Source organism: Marmota monax, unplaced genomic scaffold, assembly GCF_021218885.2.
Source record: "Marmota monax isolate L192 unplaced genomic scaffold, Marmota_monax_Labrador192_F-V1.1 WCK01_AAM20220418_F8-fsc00106, whole genome shotgun sequence".
NCBI classification, from domain to species: domain Eukaryota; kingdom Metazoa; phylum Chordata; class Mammalia; order Rodentia; family Sciuridae; genus Marmota; species Marmota monax.
The window spans coordinates 10545577-10564368 of record NW_026695218.1 but is presented as its reverse complement, the minus strand read 5'-3'; the positions used below and the strand labels follow the sequence as shown (position 1 = coordinate 10564368).

Genomic DNA, 18792 nt, shown 5'->3' with positions numbered 1-18792 from the left:
AGATAACAATGAAAGTGAGTTGCCAAAAAAGGTTAAACCTTATATCCTATATTCTGTTTAAAAACTCAGGAAAATAATATGAATAATAAAAAAGATTGCTACAAAATAATAGTTAAAGCTAAAATGTTTGGTCAACAGGTTATTGTTACAAAATAATAGTTAAAGCTAAAATGTTTGGTCCTCTTGGTTCTGGTTATACCTTTACCTGTGCTCTTGTGTACACCGAGGGACCGCTTTTCCAACTGCATATTAGAAAACTTCCACAGATATACCTATTGTTCCAAAGTGTGTGCATGTGCCTGTGTGTGTGTGTGTGTCCATCCTGCCTTCCAAATTAGACTATGAGTTTTCTGGACAGAATTGTATCTTTTTAAAAAATAAACTCTCCTTTCGGTGGTCAGTCAACAATAATATAGAACATTGAAAACAGTGAGAGAATCAGTGTCCATGGGAAGGCATAGGTTCATGGACAAGCAGTCATTACTTTCTGGAACAATAAACCCACCTACAAGAAGGGCACCATCACAGTCCCCAAGGAGTGAACCTGATTGACAGATAGATGCCACTGAATTGCTTTCAATTTTCTTCTTTAATGCTCCCATTGTCCTTGCTGCTACCCACCACAGGTCAGGATTTCCTGAAAATACCTCAATGTTCTGGTAAAAATAAAAGTTGACTTATATGCATATCTGGAAATCAAGCCTTTGGGGACAGGCCCAAGCCAACATTTTCACAAGCACATCCCTCTAGAGCTAACATTCCAACTCTTGCTTATTTCTCGGCATAGAGAATTTACAGGCAAGAATCACAAAAAAGGCATGGCTTCCTCACCTTCCCCCAGCTTGGCAAAGTCCTTGTTCAGCAGTTCCTCAGCTGTAAGTTTGGAGAAATTGTCATCATCAAAGGGATTCCATGTAGAACCTTCTGAAGGATTATAGACATTTTGTTGGGAGGTTCGAGGAGATCCTGATGGAGTGGTGGTTGCAGACCTAGGTAGGTTCCCACCCCCACGAGACAAAAAGACATATAAAAGTTGAACCAAACAAAAAGAGTCAAACTACTTTTTCTTTGTTTTGGGATAAAATTTTTTTTAGAGGTAATTTATCATTTCCCAGTGTTTTTCTAAAGGGGCTTTCTACAAAGTTTCCATGGACACCCTTTCCACTCAATGACATGAAGGTATCCTCTCCTTCATCACTCTTTCTGTCCCACTATTTTTTTTTTTTTTAATCTCTTGCTTGGTTTTTCAGTCTTGTCTGCAAGGCCTTTCAGTTTAGGATCCCAAAGGAACCTGTTGTTAGGCTTGTGCATCCTATGGAGACCAATATAAGAGCTCCCACAACCAAGTCTTGGAGGCTCTGAGACTGAGGCCTTTGTAGGCTGCCTCCATCTTCCAGGATCTAGCAGCCATGGCATTAAGAGACACCATCACAATTAAAGATAAATGAAAATGGCTACTATCATTTTGTGTGTCTAGGTATCATTACCTAGTTTTCTTTTAAAGTCTTTCTTGAATTCATTTAAAGATTTTTAACTTCAGAGTTCACAATTCCAAGAAAGATGAGTATCTGAAACTACATTTACTCAACACTCATCAAAGTCTACTTTATGTCAGGCACAGAGCCAGTCACTAGTTTACAAAAATTGACTGAGGCATGATCCTCATCTTGGAGAACTGACAGGTACATCAGCCAGACACATGAATAATTAATGATAAAACAATGTGATACATGCTCAATAAAGGCCCAGACGCAACGACATATCAGAGGAAAGGTCAAAGAAAAGGCAACCCCTGACATTGATCTTGATGAAAAAAGTGAGCATTTCCTAAGGGAGGAGAACAGCAGCAGTCCCGGGAGAGGGCTTGGGATGAGCCAAGAGCTCATGAAGGTAGACATTGGCAAGTCCACTCATGTACACAGCAGGCATTCCTGGGGTAACCAGTGAGTTCAGATAGCATCCCATGGACAATGAGGACCAATGAAATATTTTCAGCATGGAGACACTTGGTCAGATTGGGAGTTTAAATAACACACTGTATTGCATGTAACAAATAAGAGAATGAAACAGTGGGCCATATAGAAATTTTTAAAAAAATTTTTTAGTTGTAGATGGATACTATACCTTTATTTTATTTATTTTTATGTGGTGCTGAGGATTGAACCCAGTGCGTCCCACCTGCTAAGCAAGTGCTCTACCACTAAGCCACAACCCCAGCCCCAGGAAATTGTTTCTACTGAACAGAACAGTACATATACTACAAACAATTCCCTTTCTTATAAAGGAACACCTATGCAGGGAGAATTGTGGAGGAGATGCACAAAGAACAGACAAACACATAAGGGGGAGATGCAAACAGAAAGAAGGATTGCAGACAAAAGGAATGCCTACCCCTTTCTGCCATCTTCTTTAATAACCCAAAAAGTTACATATTACCCACCACCAGTGACTATACTTTGATCAGTATTCCTTTAACCTTGAGTGCTAGCTAACTGAGATAAGGTCCAGGTTAATGCAAACACAGAGCCTCTCTCCTTCAAAGTATGTCACTATGTAAACCAGGTAGTGCATCCACATAGTTATCTTAATAGCCTCAGCAGGGACTAGCTGGGCATTCCAATGAGGGTGCCAGTTCCCCCCAGGGTGTCTGCTCACCAGGGGAACATTTCTCTATTTCCATGGTCAGAATACCTACACTTTCTTCCTAAACACAGACACACACTACTATATATACATCTACACACACCCATATAGTTATTGGAAAGCATTACACAAAACACCCATGATAGACCTTGCCCACAAAGTGAGAAGAACAAAGGGGAAGCACCACATACTTGGATTTATTGAGACTGGCCTCAGCTGCAGCTGCCTGGAGCAGCTGAGTGGATTTGCTGGCAGGGACCCCAAACACAGCACTGTGGGTGACGTCACTGAGAATCCGCCTGTGCCCAGCTCGTTGGGTTTTGGGGGATGATGGAGGAGTCAGAGATCCAAGTTTCTGTCCCTGGATGGTAGGAGGTGGGGTTGTTTGAACCTTTGGCTGTTGTCTTACTGGGGCTTGAAGCTGTTAGAGAGATAGAGAAGTGTTTTATTATTTTTTTTTTAAAGGAGGAGGAAAAGGAAAAGGAAAAACAAATAGATAAGCAAAACAACAACAAAATGCCACAAGTGAGCTAACATAGGACTCAAATGGTTAAGTTTACCAGTAATACTCAGAAAGAAAGAACAAAAAGATAAAGCTTCTACAATCTGGGCTGCAACTTTTAAGACTGATTCCAGTATAATATTTGATTGTTTTTTGTTTGTTTGTAGGTGGGGATCAAACCCAGGGCCTTGTGCATGCAAGGCAAGCACTCTACCAACTGAGCTATATCCCCAGCCCTGATGATATTTGAATTTATACATAAATCCAACCTATTACCCATCAATAATATACAAGGTAACCAAATGTAATTCTGCCCACAGAGGAAGATTCAGAAGCTATTCCTAGTTCTAAAGGTCTAGAATGTATCTTTAATGACCTCTTTCTGCTTTTGAAGTCACACAGCAGCTTGTTCAGAATGCTTCCAAAGGGCAGGCAATAGACCCTACCTTCTACCACAGTTAGAAGTCAAAGAAGACACACCTCTAGCAAAATACATTTATGCTAAATGATTTCTGCTAAGCGGTCCCTGAGACTCGCCATAGCTGTGACAAGAGTGAGTCAGATGGAATTCTACTGTGACTGAAACTGGTAGTGCTTTTACTGTGCTGTTATTAAAGCTCTTCGTTTCATTGATGGGATGAGTCTACAAGATCCTGTTTCTGTGGTAACCTCTGAGAAAATGTACAGCATTGATTTAGTGGGAGTTATTTGCTCCAATCTTTAGTTTAGAAATGACATAGAAGAACCAGCAGAAAACATAATAAGAAACAAAAACACCTTTCTTGATGATGACTCAGCTGACAACATAAGGACTCTAGAGATGTGGACCATTTTTAGGAGGGCCAAACTGCTACTAAAGAACAATAAACAAGGAGAACATCCTAGTGGTCCTTCAGCATACATCATCTATTATCTAGGAAAATGAACAAAACAATGTTAAGAAACTCACATAACCCATTTCCTTAATTCTGTCAATCTGAAGATAAATGACTTAGGATATTTAATGCCCCATGAATTTAAGTATCCCTTCCCTCAAGTCCCTCCTCTCATATTAAAGCTGCCTCTCCATGCTCCATGCTGCAGCCTGGTTCCCATGTTCGGTCCCTCCAGAGGTAGACCTTGAAAGCTCAGGGAAACCAGAGTATTCAGCTATTTGGTTCAGAATACTTATAGCATAGGACACTGACTGTCCTTATGTCATCCTTAGGACATGGAACATTTAGTGAGGCAGACGATGTACAAGTGCCAGTGTACCAACTACCTCATCAATGGGCAGAATGATACAATCATAGTGTTCCAGTATCAACTGAACTGAGACAAGAGTAGCACAGTTTCTGCTGAGGGAAAGCAGAGTGCTATTGAAGACCAGAGCTCCAGCCCCACCACTTCCTCTGGGGGTCCAGAGTTGCTCCTATACCAGCCAGTTGAATGCCAGCACTGATGGAGGCTAGAAGGTTTTGAGGAGAGACCTGACTGGCCTATTTTATAAGACATTCATTACTCTGAAAAGGGTACTTGTCTGTTCAGTCCCTTTTTTGATGAAGACTCCACACTACTTGGAGAACATCTTCCACTCCTCTTTCCTGTTCTCCATGTGCAGCACACTTTAGAATGGATGCCCCTATCGGGGTAAAACATCTCTAATCTGAAGATCTAAAGCCCCAAATGCTCTAAAATCTGAAACTTTTTGTGCACGACATGATGCCACACATGAAAAATTCCACACCTGACTTCATGTCTCAGTCAAAACACAGGGGTACTAAAAATATGATACCTTAGGCTATGTTTATGAGTGCATATGAAACATAAATGAAATTCATGTTCAGTCTTGGGACCCATCCCCAAGATATCTCATTATATATGCAAATATTCCAGAATCTGAAGCACTTTTGTACTAAGAATTTCAGATAATGGATACTCAGCCTAACCTATTTAGGGGTTCTTCACAACAATCCTGTCAGCCAGGCAATTATATGTTCACTTTGAGCCAACAAAAGTGAGTTGAAAAGAGTCTTAGAAAACAGATTCCAACACTTTCACTTCAGAGGAGAAGAGACCATGGCCCACTGAGGCTAAGTTCTCACTCAAGGGCACAAGGTGGACTGGAAGAAGAATCCATACCTCCCGACCACCACTCAGGACTCTTTTCTGCACCACAATGCCTCTCATCCAAAGACAAAACTAGGGAGGGTGAAGGAGAAACAGACTGCAAAAGGAGGACAAGGCAGACTCTGATATCTAACTTGTTGAAGACTTTTTAAAAACAAAATATGTAATTATAGAAGTGTAAGCATGCCAAGAAATGTAAGAATATAGAGAAGAGTGTCTATTCCCACACTCCAATACAATCCTTATCTTTGTTGTGCCTTAAATGTAAGTCAGTTTGTCTCCTCTCCTTTCCCCTTTCCCTGTCCCTTCCCTCCCCTCCCTCTTTCTTTCCCCAGTATGGGGGATTGAATCCAGGGGCGCTGTACCACTGACCTACATCTGGAGCACTTTTTATTTTAAGACAGGGTCTCACTAAGCTGCAGAGGCTGGTTTCCAACTGTGCTCATCCTGCTTCAGCCTCCCAAGTAGATGGTATTTAAAGGCATGTACCATGGTGTATGGCCTAAGTCTTTTTTTCACGTATAGACTTTTTCCAATTTTACAACTCTTTCAACATTACCTCATGAGCATTGTTCTCACATTGCTGTACAGACTCTCATACTGCTTTATGATTTTTAATGGCTGCATGGTTGGGTTCCTGAATGGTTTAGGTTGCTTCCATTCTTTGGGCTACTATTAATAAGACTGCAATGAACCTTTAGAGCATATGGTCATTTTCCCTTTGCTGATTACTGCTTTCAGATAGCTGCAGGGTGTTCTTATATTCACTCACATGCTTCTCCAAATAAGCCCTGCCATGAGTCAGAGACACAGGGATGGGTCAAACCTGGGCAGCTCTATGGTTCCTGGTTAAGTACAGTCAACCCAGTACTCCCTAAACAATTATTTCTGAGCACAGTGCTCCAGTGTTTTTCCATGTGGGGAGCATGGAGAAGGTTTATAATTAATTCCCAATACAGCAGACACTGTCCAGGCAAAGCTGAAGGGAACCTCATGAAAAGTGATGCTAGCAGTAGTTGAGTATTCATTATCTTGAATGAGCATTTATTGCTATTATCCTAAAACACAGATCATGATTCTTTGATTATTGCCCCAGGTCTGTTATTGTAATTCATCATGTCTCTAGGGCAGTTGCTTTCTAGTCTAGGCCTCAGATTTCAATTCCATAAAATCAGGGGACTAAGATGGATAATTAAGATCTCTTTTTATTAAGTCATGTAATAATTTTTTTAAAAACTGTTTCCATTAACAAGAAGAACTTTATCTTTTGTTAAAAATACAGAGGATAGCCATCTACCACATATTGCAGGAAGAAAGTTGTTTCATTTCAGAAACAAAGGTGTAAGCACTGAATAGACACACTTGGCTGAGACTTAGAGAAGACAATCTATTTTTGGCACTGCTTTTTGAAGGGATAGAAGTTTTCTTGTTTAAGATAGTGACAAAACTATATTAGAAATTAATTCTCAGAAAAATGGATCCTTATCATCTAGTAGTTGAATTTCCTTGGGAATAAGAGAGTAGCTGTAATATTTTATCAACTACGTATCAAAAAATACCTTTTTCTATCACTATAATCTTTTCTATTGCTATCACTAAGGAAACTCTGAGTATAGAATAAAGTTTCCTTACTAAAGGGCAAAGCAAGAATGCTCAAATGTGCTGAAACTGTAGATGTCAATCAGGAGAGGGTTCTGATGCTATATTCACTCAAATTCTAAATTTACAGGATGGTTCTAACAAGTAGATACTCAGATGCTCTGGTATCCAGGATACTGTGCCATGGTACATGGTCACAGGCAAGTTGGGCCTTCAAAGGTGATACTTGGTAAACTCAAACGCTGTGGCTAGTTGTGTCATTCATAAACTCAACACTGTCAAGACTCAGGGTACAGATGGAAGCCCACATAAACCCCCAGAGACCGGGAAGGGTACAGTGGATCAATCTGCCTCTTGAAGAAGGGAAAAGGATTAGCTCAAATCCTGAGTCCTTGACTATTTGATCATAGCACTAACAGAGACAATGAACAGCCTAATGCCAGGGTGATAAATTAAAATGTATGCCTTCATCAGTAACCTTGAATAATTTTTTTAGAACTCTGTCTTCTACAGAATACTTCATACTGTCCTTGGATGTATCAAGCAAAGATGAAATATTTTAACTGTGGGGATGAGAAAGCAACCTGGTCCCCCTCACAACTGCTGCCATCTCTTACTGCCCTCTCCCTGGCCCTCAATGCTCACTCCTCTTCTGCCTTTCACCCTGAGCCCTGGTTCTTACTGCGGGCTCCTGAGCAGATGTTGGCTGGGGGACAGAGGCAGGTTGGGCCTGGGGCTGTGGTCCTGCTGCTGCCAGGCTCTTTTGCTGCAGAGCTGCCTGCTGAGTCATCAGCTGTTGCTGATGCAAAGCTGTGGCCAACTGTTGTTGCTGTTGCTGTTGCTGCTGCTGCTGCTGCTGCTGCTGCTGGTAGAAGTTCTGCATCAGCTGCTGTTGAGTGCCTCCCTGGGACACCACAGGGAACTGGGCAATGGCTGGTTGCTGGGTTCCTGAATGTACTGCCTGAAACTGAGAGGAGAGAATGGCAAGAAACAAGGAGGTGAAAAAGGTCCTGTAGCAGAAACACATTCACAAAGATCAGTGGTGAAGCCAAAGGCAAGAGCAGGTAGAAGTCTTATTACCTGGTTCATAGAAATCTCAGGTCATTGAAACAAACACAGCAGTACCTTACATTGCTGAACCATACCCACTGCTTTAGAATGGTTTCCAAGTGGGTTTCTATGCCTAGGCTGAAGGAAGCTACCTGACTTAGAATAATATAAATGTTAACCCAGCTACTGAAACTCATATCAAGGCTTTCTGAAAATTATTTCCCAATTGCTCTACTTTATGAAAACTCTACCATCTTTATTCAAAATATTCTGATATTTCGTTATAATTTTTTAAAAAAATTTTTTTTAGCTGTAGGTGGACACGATACCTTTATTTATTTTTATGTGGTGCTGAGGATCGAACCCTGTGCCTCATGCATGCTAGGCAAGCGCTCTACTACTGAGCCACAACCCCAGCCCTCGTTATAATTTTATAGTGGGGTCATCCTACCTTGCCCAGGCTGGTCTCAAACACCTGGGCTCAAGTGATCCTGCTGCCTCAGCCTCCCAGGTAGCTGGGACTATAGACTTGCCAGCATGCCCAGCTTTTATAACACTTCTTACATGTCTCTCCAATCTCCACTGCTAGGAACTATGTCCTAGGCACATAAACAGAGCTCAAAATAAGGCCCTACTGATGAACAAGATCTTCTTTGGGACACCCTAAATACAGTTACCTAGCTACAGAGTTAATTTGGAGGATACCATTTGTCTACTGGGGACAAAGTTAAAGGGTTAGCAACAAAGCAGATGTCAAAATATAGCTGCCTATTTATAACCGAAAAATGATGGAAACAACCCAAATGTTTATCAACAGTAAACTGAATAAACTATGACATATCCTGAAAATACCAAATGGATACTCTCAAGTTGTATAGAGGAATGAAAGATACTTCTACAGATGGGTTAGAGGGGATAGAATTTTGTAGATTTAACTCTGAAACAATGTAAATGGTTATAATTCATCAGAATTAAACCAAAATTGAAAAACAATAATGAGCCAGGCACAGTGGTACATTCCTGTAATCCCAGAAACTCAGGAGGCTGAGGCAGGAGAATTCCAAGCTCAAGGTCATCCTTGGCAATTTAGCAAGATCTTGTCTCGAAATAAAACATAAAGGCTTGGGTTGTAGCTTAGTGGAACAGTGCCCCTGGGTTCAATCTCTAGTACTAAAGGAAAAAGGAAAAAAAGCAATAACTAAAAATGAAAAGCAAAATGATACAAATAAACCAGTATACAGAGGTAATTAACTACAGTCAGGAATGTGTGTAGGGCGTGGCTGGAAAAGTAGGTCACTGGAGTGTGCCTTTGGGGTTTATATTTTATCCCTGGTAAGCAGAACTCTCTGCTTCCTGGTGGCCATGTTTTAAGCTACTCTCCTTCTCCACACCCTTCTACTGTGGTGTTCTGCCTCACCTTGTGCTCAGAGCCATGGAGTTAGCCATCTAATGGATTGAGACCAATAGAAACTGTAAGCTCCAAATAACTTTTCCTCCTCTATGTTGTTCTTGTCAGGTCTTTTGTTCACATGATGATAAAGCTGAATAAAACCATTCCCTAGGTAATAATGTGTGAAACATTTTAAGAATAAAATGGGCAAAGAAATCTTATACTGATTTTTAGTAATCATATTGGTATTATTATCCTGAAACTATAAACTAATTAATTAACTATGTTAATGCTGTTAGGAATCAAGATTTCCAGATAAGTAAAACACAACAGAATCCAAAAAGTTAAACAAAAATCCTGTAACTACAAATTTGAATTAGTAATATAAATCTGAATTCATAATGTATATTTTTTTCATTGTCGATGGACCTTTATTTTATTTATGTATATGTGGTGCTGAGAATTGAACCCAATGCCTCACACACTCTTCCACTGAGCTACAATCTCAGCTCTCATAATGTATATTTTCCAATAAAACAAAACACATTTTCTAACTGTACACTGAAAAGGCCAAGAAATAACCACAAATCCATTAGTAAGTGAGTATGTCTAGCACCAAATGGTAGGTTCTAAATATCATTTCCATTAAAAAAATAAACAGCTCCTTAGAAAAACAGATAATTCCGGGTCAAGGACAGAATGATCCTAGAACAGTGTGTTATCCTCAACGGCAAGGCAATCATTAAAGACTACCAGAGTCACTCATATCCAAAGAACCAGGAAACCAATTTGAAAGTACTTCCACTGGCCAAAATAACTAACAGACAATTTGAGCCTCAAAATAAATTTTTTAAAAATGCAATGTATTGAAAGATATCAAACATGTTAAAATTCACAAATTCATAATGATATGAAACAAAAACTTCAAAGTCACTTTTGGATGATGGAGTGAACAAATTCATTATTCCAAAAACTGGCAAGCAAAGAGAAAGAATCAAGCATTTCTCTTGCCTTTCTGAATAAATAGTGCCTCAGGGTAACTAAATAGTTGATGAAAAAAAGTTCTTCATAGAAAAATTCCAGGCCCTAAGTGAAGTGGGAATGCTAGTATATCATTTTGCTATTGCTAGTGAATTAATGGACTTAGGAAATAATCAGCAATGGCTGGCAAGCTAATGAGAAACATTAATAAAATGGATGAGTCAGACAACACCTTAACACACTGAATGGTCTCAACATCATTAAAGGAGAAGACAACCAGATATTAGAGGCATCCTGATGTGACGGAAAAGGAAGAAGCAAGAATTGCCAGACCAAATGGAATATTGAGCAGGCCTTGAGAAACTACCAGTTTTCAAGAGACAAAGGAACATACCAAATGATACCATGGGGCAATCAAGCCAAATCCAGAATGTAGAACATTCCACAGAGCAACTAACCCAGTTTCTTAAAAAAATGGAAAAGGGGAGAAGGAACATTTAGAAAAGGGAAAAGGGAACTTAAGAGATATATTAATTACTATAAAATGTGTTTATAGTATAAAATGTGAAAAATTATAAGTAAAGATAATGGAAAAAATATACCAAGTAAACAAAATATGTGGGCCTTGCTTGGATGCTGATTTTAAAAAGCCAACTTAAATTATGAGACATCAGAAACAGTTGAACATGACTGGGCTTTTTTTTTTTTTTTTTTTGTCAGTACTGGGGATTGAACTGAAGGCCTCATGCATGCTAGCTGAGACTGGCCTCAAATTTGTGATCCTCCTGTCTCAGCCTCCTGAGTTGCTAGGATTACAGGTATGCATGACCACATTCAGTACTACTGGAATATTTGATCAGAAAAAAACCATAGTTTTTTTTTTTTTTTCCTTCAGTATGTCCTTGAAACCCTGAAAAATAGCACCTTCATTGAGTTCCTCAAGCATGTGATAAATTCTCCATGGCCTGAAGAGAACAGTGAATGGGCTGTGAATTATCAATCTACTTCTAAATGCCTTAGTTATCTATGAGAAACAATGATGTAATAAAGGAATGGCTCTCCATTGTCCTAGCACTTCTAAGGAATACATCTGTACTTACTGGGCCTTTTCACAGTCACGATTCAGCCTGGATCACCTTACCTGCTGAGCCTGGGCCTGCTGCTGCTGGTAAAATGTGCCTGATGGCTGCTGTGGCTGCTGCTGTGGCTGTGGCTGGGGCTGTGGCTGCTGTGGCTGCTGCTTGAGGAAGAGCTGTTGCTGGTGCTGGGGTGTGGCCTGGGCCTGAGATGTTGTCAGACCCTGGGCTGGGGTGGAAGGCGGCTGCTGTGGGGTGGATGGAGCCTGTGGCTGCTTGGGCTGAGACTGAGGCAGAGGCTGGCTGGGTGGGGCTTGGGCTTTTGGTTGAGGAACACTGGTCAAAAGCCCAGGTTGATTGCTGGGTCCTACAATAAGAATAAACTCCATATTAGACCTCAAAACTCTTCTAGATGAAAAATAGCTTTCTGATTTGTCAAAGTAGTAGAAAGGGGATGATAATTAGGCAGATTATTCTAAGATCCATGTGCTCCACACTGTCTGTCCACATGCTCTGTTTTCCCCAGAATGACTTTCCATCTTTTTTGCCAAACTGTGCTTTAAAATTTTCAAAACAGGGCTCAATAACAAGATGCAATATTTGATTCCTTTAGAAAGCAGTCCTTTATCCATCATCCCAATTAGCCAATTCTCCTTTAGTTAGCAGCCTGAGTATCTACAGCCAACTGGCCTTTGCTGCTACTGTAGGTAAACACAATCTTTGTATCAGTTGGCTTGCTGCATGACAAAAGAATTCTTCAAATGTTTTACCTATAGTTTACATAACCCCCACCTGGATGCCTAAATGTCTGGCAGAATTTACCAAAAGCAGCTTCCTCCTAGGGGAAGCAATATAGTTGTATTCCGTTACTTGATATTTTGAATCAGTTGGGGTTTTTTGGTACTGGGGATTGAACCCAGGGGTGCTTAACCACTGGGCCACATCCCAACCCTTTTTATTTTTTGAGACAGGGTCTCACTAAGTTGCGAGACTGGCTTTGAACTTAGATCCTCCTACCTTAGCCTTCCAAGTTGCTGGGATTACAGGCATGCACCACTGGGCCTGGTAGATCAATTGTCTTTATAAAACAAAGTTTACTCATCTAATTAGAAACAGAATACCAAAATACAAAAGGGTGATAGATATTTCAAGAAACAAAACATTATGGAATAAAGAGGTAGGTATGGGAAGAACAGATCAAACCACAAAGTCAGGGCCAAGATGAGAAAATATAGAGATGACAGCCTTCAGTAGTCTTAAAGATCCATCTTAGAATACAATAAGAGGTCTCCACTTTTGCAGCCATTGGCCGTACAATTTCAAAGGTAATTCACTTCATTATTCTTTATTTGCCTCTGGATTCCATTCCTAACATGAAACCAGGCTCTCCAACACTTCTGTAATAAAGAGGTACACTCACTTTCAACCCAGTCTAGTAACTGACCTGCAGCCTGAGGCGGAGGCTGAACTGTGGCCCTCTTCCGAGGTGTCAGAGCTGGCTGGATGGGAAGGATTCCTGGATTTGGCTGAGTCTGCCCAGCTTTAGGCCTCTGGCGGGGTGCAATTGAAGTTTCTGTGGTAGGAATGGGATCTGTCAGTCTAGAAAAGGAAAAGTGGGGGGAAAAAGATTCATGTCAAGAGTGGGAAAATGGGAGATGAGTGGGCAGAGTACATAACCCTTTCCCCTCAACCCTTACCCAAACCTTCCAGATCTGCTTAGTCAATAATTCTCAAAGGCCCATAGGATGTTATTAATTTCTTTAAAAAGTGCTTACTGGGCAAAAATGATTTTAACACAAAGATGGAATTATATTGAGCAGATTTCTTTCCAGCAGATCTTTTCATGTGTGAATATGCATGGTGAATCTATATGGAATGCAATGTTTCTCAAGCTTATACACTTTTTTTTTTAACATTTATTTTTTAGAAGTAGTTGGACACAATACCTTCATTCTATCTATTTATTTTTATGTGGTGCTGAGGATTGAACCCTGGGCCTCGCACATGCTAGATGAGCACTCTACCGCTGGCTGAGTCACAATCCCAGCCCAAGCTTATACACTCTTGAAACCTTTTTCTCTAATACCTCCTAGGATTTCCCAGGATACACTATGGGTAATGATGCTAAAAGAGGTTTGAGGAGGGTGTTCTTTCAGAGATACAGGGAACTCAAACTTGGTTGAAGACAGCTGTCAAAAATGGTCTCTCTAGCTGGGTATGGTGATGTACACCTATAATCCCAGCAACTCGGGAGATTGAGGCAGAAAAATCTTGAGTTCATAGCCAGCCTGGGCAATTCATTGAGACCCTGGCTCAAAATAAAAGGGCTGGGGGCTCTGGAGATGTAGTTCAGTGGTATAGCACTTGCCTAGCATGCGTGAGGCCCCAGGTTTGATCCCCAGCACTGAAAGAAAAGGAGAAAAAAAAAAAAAAGGTCTCTACAATGAAAAGCAAATGAGTGAATCCAACAAGAAGGAATAAGTAAATAATCTGAGGTAAAAAAAATTAAAATTCAGGAGTATAACAGAAACACCGCCACCACTCCCGCACCCTCCCCCCCTTTTTCAGTACTAGGAATTGAATCCAGAGTTGCTCTACCACTGAGCTACATCTCTAGCCCTTTTTATTTTTTTTTATTTTGAGATAGGATCTCCCTAAATTGCCCAGGATAGCCTTGAACTTGGGTTTCTCCTGCTTTAGCCTCCCAAATTTCTGGGACTATAGGCATGTGCAACCTTGCCCAGCATGTACTCCTTTACCAGAGAAATAAAAATTTTAGCTTACCACAGTGTTATCCAGAGTAAAAGAATCACCTATTCTAGCCTCTTTTGTGACCAAGTGTGGCCATTTGTCTAAGGTCTAGCCTTACATGGAATGTAAAGAGGTTGCTATTTGGCAGTTTAGAAAAACCTTAAGAAATAACTGACATATTCCCTTTTCCTATCTTCTTTGGCCATTCCTTGATCCTGCTGCTTTGGATGGGAAGAGGCTGCTACACTGATCTATGAGGTCACTGGCCACACCTGTAGGGATGGTAGAGTGATGAGCATGAAGAAATCTGGGTTCACGAAACAGAACTGCCATATAAGACCTGGCCTACTCACCTCCAAACTTTGTTTACTTGTGAGAAAAAAATTAACACCTATCTCCAATAAGACACCATTACTTCAGACTTTTTGTCCAAACTAACAGAGGGATGTGCCATGTGGCCCACTTAATTCCTTGTGATGGTGTCGAAGTCCATCATTCATTTACAGTAGTTTGGGTAGCTAACTACGACCTAACTCAGATCAGAGTCCACTGCCCTTTGAAAATTGCACTTAAGGAGTATAAATGAGGCTAAGGCCAAAATAAACAAACTTCATGAGTATTTCCAAAATATGTCTAGCACAGCCTCCATGAATGCAAAACAGGAAGCAAAAGAACTGGCCCTATGTCCTTCCCATGATGTATCTCTAAAGTATGGCTCTCCTTGGCCCAGAAACCTCTCAATGACATCCTGTTAGATGCTCTTATGCTGGGCAGAGAATTGATAATATGTAAGTTATCTCATCTGGAGTGGCTGTAACCTGCATAAAGGAAGTGGGAGGGAAAAGTGTGACAGATTTTGGAGGACAGGACAAGTGTAAGAGAAAAAGCCCAGGGTCAGGGAGGTAAACAGACTTCAGTGGAAATCCAAACTCAAAACTCTTCATATTGGTTTCCTGAGGGGAACATCTTAGAAACACATGGGATTTAGAGTCAACAAAAAAACATTTGAGCTCTAGCTCCCTACTAATTTGTGTGATGATGGACATGTCATTTTAGCTCTTTCAGCCTTAGGTCATTTATGTGTAAAACAAGGAAACATGCATATGTATCAATAAATATGAAATTGCTTTGTAAACTGTAGAGTGCCCAAAATGTCAGCTGCAGGGCCATCACTTGTGTGGATACAGAAAGGATCCTCATTCAGCCTTTGTACATACCACGTTTGGGTTTTGTACATGATTAGTATAAACCAAGAAGATTGAGATAATTAAATCAGCCCCCAAAACAATCCCCAAAGAGGTGAGCAGGGCAATAATTAATGTCAGAAATTTACAAATAAAAGTAACAAGGTTTGCTTGTTTGTTAAGCAAGTCTGCTAACTTTATTAAAAAACAAAGTCATTACTTTAGAGCCACACCTGGAATAATTCTACCCACACAGTAGGCATTCTGTAAATATTCAAGACATTTTAAAAACACAGTTTACTTTAAAGTAAATTACTTTCCTGTTCTATTAAAATCCACATATTACCATTTCGGGTCCTTTATTGACACTGTTTGCTGCTAAATATTTCCTTACCCCAGGAGGAGGGGCAGAAAAAGGAGGAGCATAATCATGTTCCTGGCCACCCCCAGAATTTGTCATTTGGAAAGTATGACAGCTACAGGGCAGTGCCTGGCAGATTTTCGGCTATAGGGATGTGAAAGACCAATGCCCAGCTGCTGTGCTCTGGGTTTACCCTGAGACCACGCTTCCCATAGATTGAGTTCAGTCCTAACATTCCATCCACTGATTCCTATTAGGGGACCTTTCTGATAGCTGATTCTGGTATAAGGGATCCCCAATATCTTTGGTAAGCTTTCCTTAAATTGTGTGGCAATCGGAGACACTTTCTCCAGGTCAGACTTGCAATTTCTGACCTTCTCCCAGCCTTTTCCTGGCTCCTTCCCTGTTTCTCCCTGGGGTTTTTCCCCTAACCATGTCTCAGCATCTTTGTATGTATAATGGTCTCTTGGCATTTGCTTCCCAGAAGACTGAAGGTGCATAGAATGTGATTAGCTTGTACTAATGTTGCTGGAGCCACAGTAGTAAAAAGAAAAGGAAGGCAGATGACTAGGGTGGTGAACATGTCTAACCACATACCAGAATGCATGTTAGGACACTCCTGTGCCAGCAACATATAAAGTCTGCCCTTGCCTCATCACTGAATAACCCTGCTACTGTTCCCATGCAAAAGAAACAGCTGTAGTGTCTTTGATTCTCTTTCAAACGTAGATCACACTATTTTATTATATTCCTCCTGGCACTCCTGAAGAATAGTTTCTGCCTAGGGGAGACAGGTCTTGGTTTCCTGATCTGTGCAGTCGCTGGTTATGGCAAAATGAGAATTAAGAAACACAGGCATTCTCCACTGCGGTGCCCCAGCAGGATGCTCATGAAGGCACTTCTTACCTGGCTTTTGGCTGGGTCTTTTTTGCAGCTGCCTCACTGGCTTTCACTGGTTCGGGAAGTTTTGCAGGAATAGGAGAATTCTAAGGAATTGAAAAGAGAAAAATAAATTTATATATATATATATATATAAAGGATATCACAAATTTCTCTGTAAAAGAATAACCAACCTGATGGAAAAGAAATTACATTTGAGGGTCTTTGGGTGTGACTTTCAGGCACTTTTCTCCCTGTTAGAAGGAAGTTAACCAAATACATACCAAACCCAGACACCAGTGGGAAGCAGATGGCTGTGAAGAGGTGAGCATAAGCACACACTCTCCTGGACCACTTTCCCCTTCTGCACCAGACAAAGCTCACTGGGGCTTAATCTTGGTTCCCTTCTCCTTGGTGTAGTTCAGAAGTGATGATATAAAAGGAATGGGAAAGAAGTTGTATTGTTCAAGCTCTAGTTATATCTGAGAGACATCAGAGCTGACTCAGGTGCCAAGCAGGGTGCATTCCATCTTCCAGTCAGAATGCTGGGAGAAAACCATAGCCACCCTGTATGTTTGGTGGCTAAGCGAGTGCCCCTTCCCAACATGGGGAGCACTACTCACTCCACAAGCCAAACACTGTTCTTCTAGCTTGACTTCTGCACCATTCAACAATGCATCTTGAGGGAGCACCAGCTAGCTGTACTGAACCACAAAGCAAGTGCTTGCTACTCCTGAGAAAGTGCCAAAAGAAATGAGACTGATGAAGTTTACTTTTTATAAACTAGATACCAATCTTAATGTTTCCAATTATATTTCACATTATTTATTTGATAAATGGGAAAGTGCAACTGTAAAAGAAAACATGGTCATGTAAAGTTACTGTACCATATCTCTTGTTTCCATCTTGGAAAACTGACAAACAGAACATGAGCTCTAACACTGGCCTTTTAGGAGGGTCCTCTCATTTCCTCATGTTTCTAAGAGGGAGGAATTTCCCCTAGAAAGCTTCTTCTAGCTTCTCCTCTGTCCTTCAAGAATTCCTCTCCCATGGAAGAGAAGCAGCATATTTAGCTGATAAGACTGGCAGAAAGAAGCGAGCTCATCTGGTTTACCCTCGTCTTCCTTTTTTTCTGGAAGAGCCTGATCCTTAGGAATCAGGCATTTCCATCTCAAGTCAGGTGGATTTAAAGTTAGGGAGTCTGACAGGTCAAATTATGTCCTACAACTCAATCGTTTTATCAACAAAGCCAATATTCCTAATGCCATCCGAATCAGTCTCATAGCTGATGCCAAATGTGGCAGTGAAAGAGGAGCATTATTTATCAATACTCTCAATCCCTAACAGTGGCATCAAACGTTCATTATGGGAGAAAGCAGCATGAAAATTTCAGAATCTATTTATGGCCAGGCATGGTGGCACACAGCTGTAATCCCAGCAGCTAGGGAGACTAAGGGAGGAGGATTGCAAGTTCAAAGCCAGCTTCAGCAATTTAGCAATTTAGTTGCTTAGGACAACTTAGTGAGACCCTGCCTCAAAATTTTAAAAAAGGGTTAGGGATATGGTCATGTAAAGTTACTGTACCATATCCCTTGTTTCCATCTTGGAAAACTGACAAACAGAACATGAGCTCTAACACTGGCTTTTTAGGGTTAAGCATCCCCAGCACCAGAAAAATAAATAAATAAATAAAAATTTTACTGTAGCATCCATTAGTAAAATATTCAAGAGATTGGGTTATGTCCTAAAAAATATGCCAAAATTGGGGCTGGGGATGTAGCTCAGTGGTAAGTCACTTGCCTAGTGATATGTGAGGCTCTGGGTTCCACCCCCATCACAGTAAAAGCAAACAATAACAACACCACCACCAAAGCCAAAATTGTAAAAAGGGTGTTTGCAAAGCATTTTACTCTGAAAACTATGAGTAAGGAGTTTAGGAATACTTGGTGTAGACAAGATTCACATGGTCTGATATGTGTGACACAAGTGTGAATTATAGATGGCCAATGGTGGAGGCAAATCAAGACAGCGTTGCTATAAGGAGGGAGAGCAGTGGAAATGGGCTGGTGGGACGAGTCCAGGGCCTCCCTCAGGAAGGCAGCTGTGCACGTTCACAAGATAGCAAGCTGGCCACTCTTCACCCACGCATTCAATTTAATCTCTAGGGTATTTTTTGTTGCTTTTGTTGTTGAGTGAACTGCCTCAGTTTTATAATTAAATTCAATGGGAAACTGGATTCCTTTTATTTTGGATTCTCTTTATTCTAC

At 40.8% G+C, this 18792-nt stretch overlaps 1 protein-coding gene across 13 annotated transcripts in view; it reads right to left on the bottom strand.

Moving 5' to 3' along the window:
• The window catches only part of Aak1 (AP2 associated kinase 1), a 174910-nt gene that overhangs the window by 42447 nt on the left and 113671 nt on the right, over positions 1 to 18792 (bottom strand). For all 13 annotated transcript variants that reach the window (XM_046432278.2, XM_046432277.2, XM_046432276.2 and 10 more), the window contains exons 10-15: positions 16553 to 16632; positions 12795 to 12949; positions 11416 to 11717; positions 7536 to 7820; positions 2835 to 3064; positions 832 to 989 (exon numbers count right to left, since the gene is read on the bottom strand). In XM_046432278.2, coding sequence (XP_046288234.1) covers positions 832 to 989; positions 2835 to 3064; positions 7536 to 7820; positions 11416 to 11717; positions 12795 to 12949; positions 16553 to 16632 — 1210 coding nt within the window. The remainder of the gene's footprint in view (positions 1 to 831; positions 990 to 2834; positions 3065 to 7535; positions 7821 to 11415; positions 11718 to 12794; positions 12950 to 16552; positions 16633 to 18792) is intronic.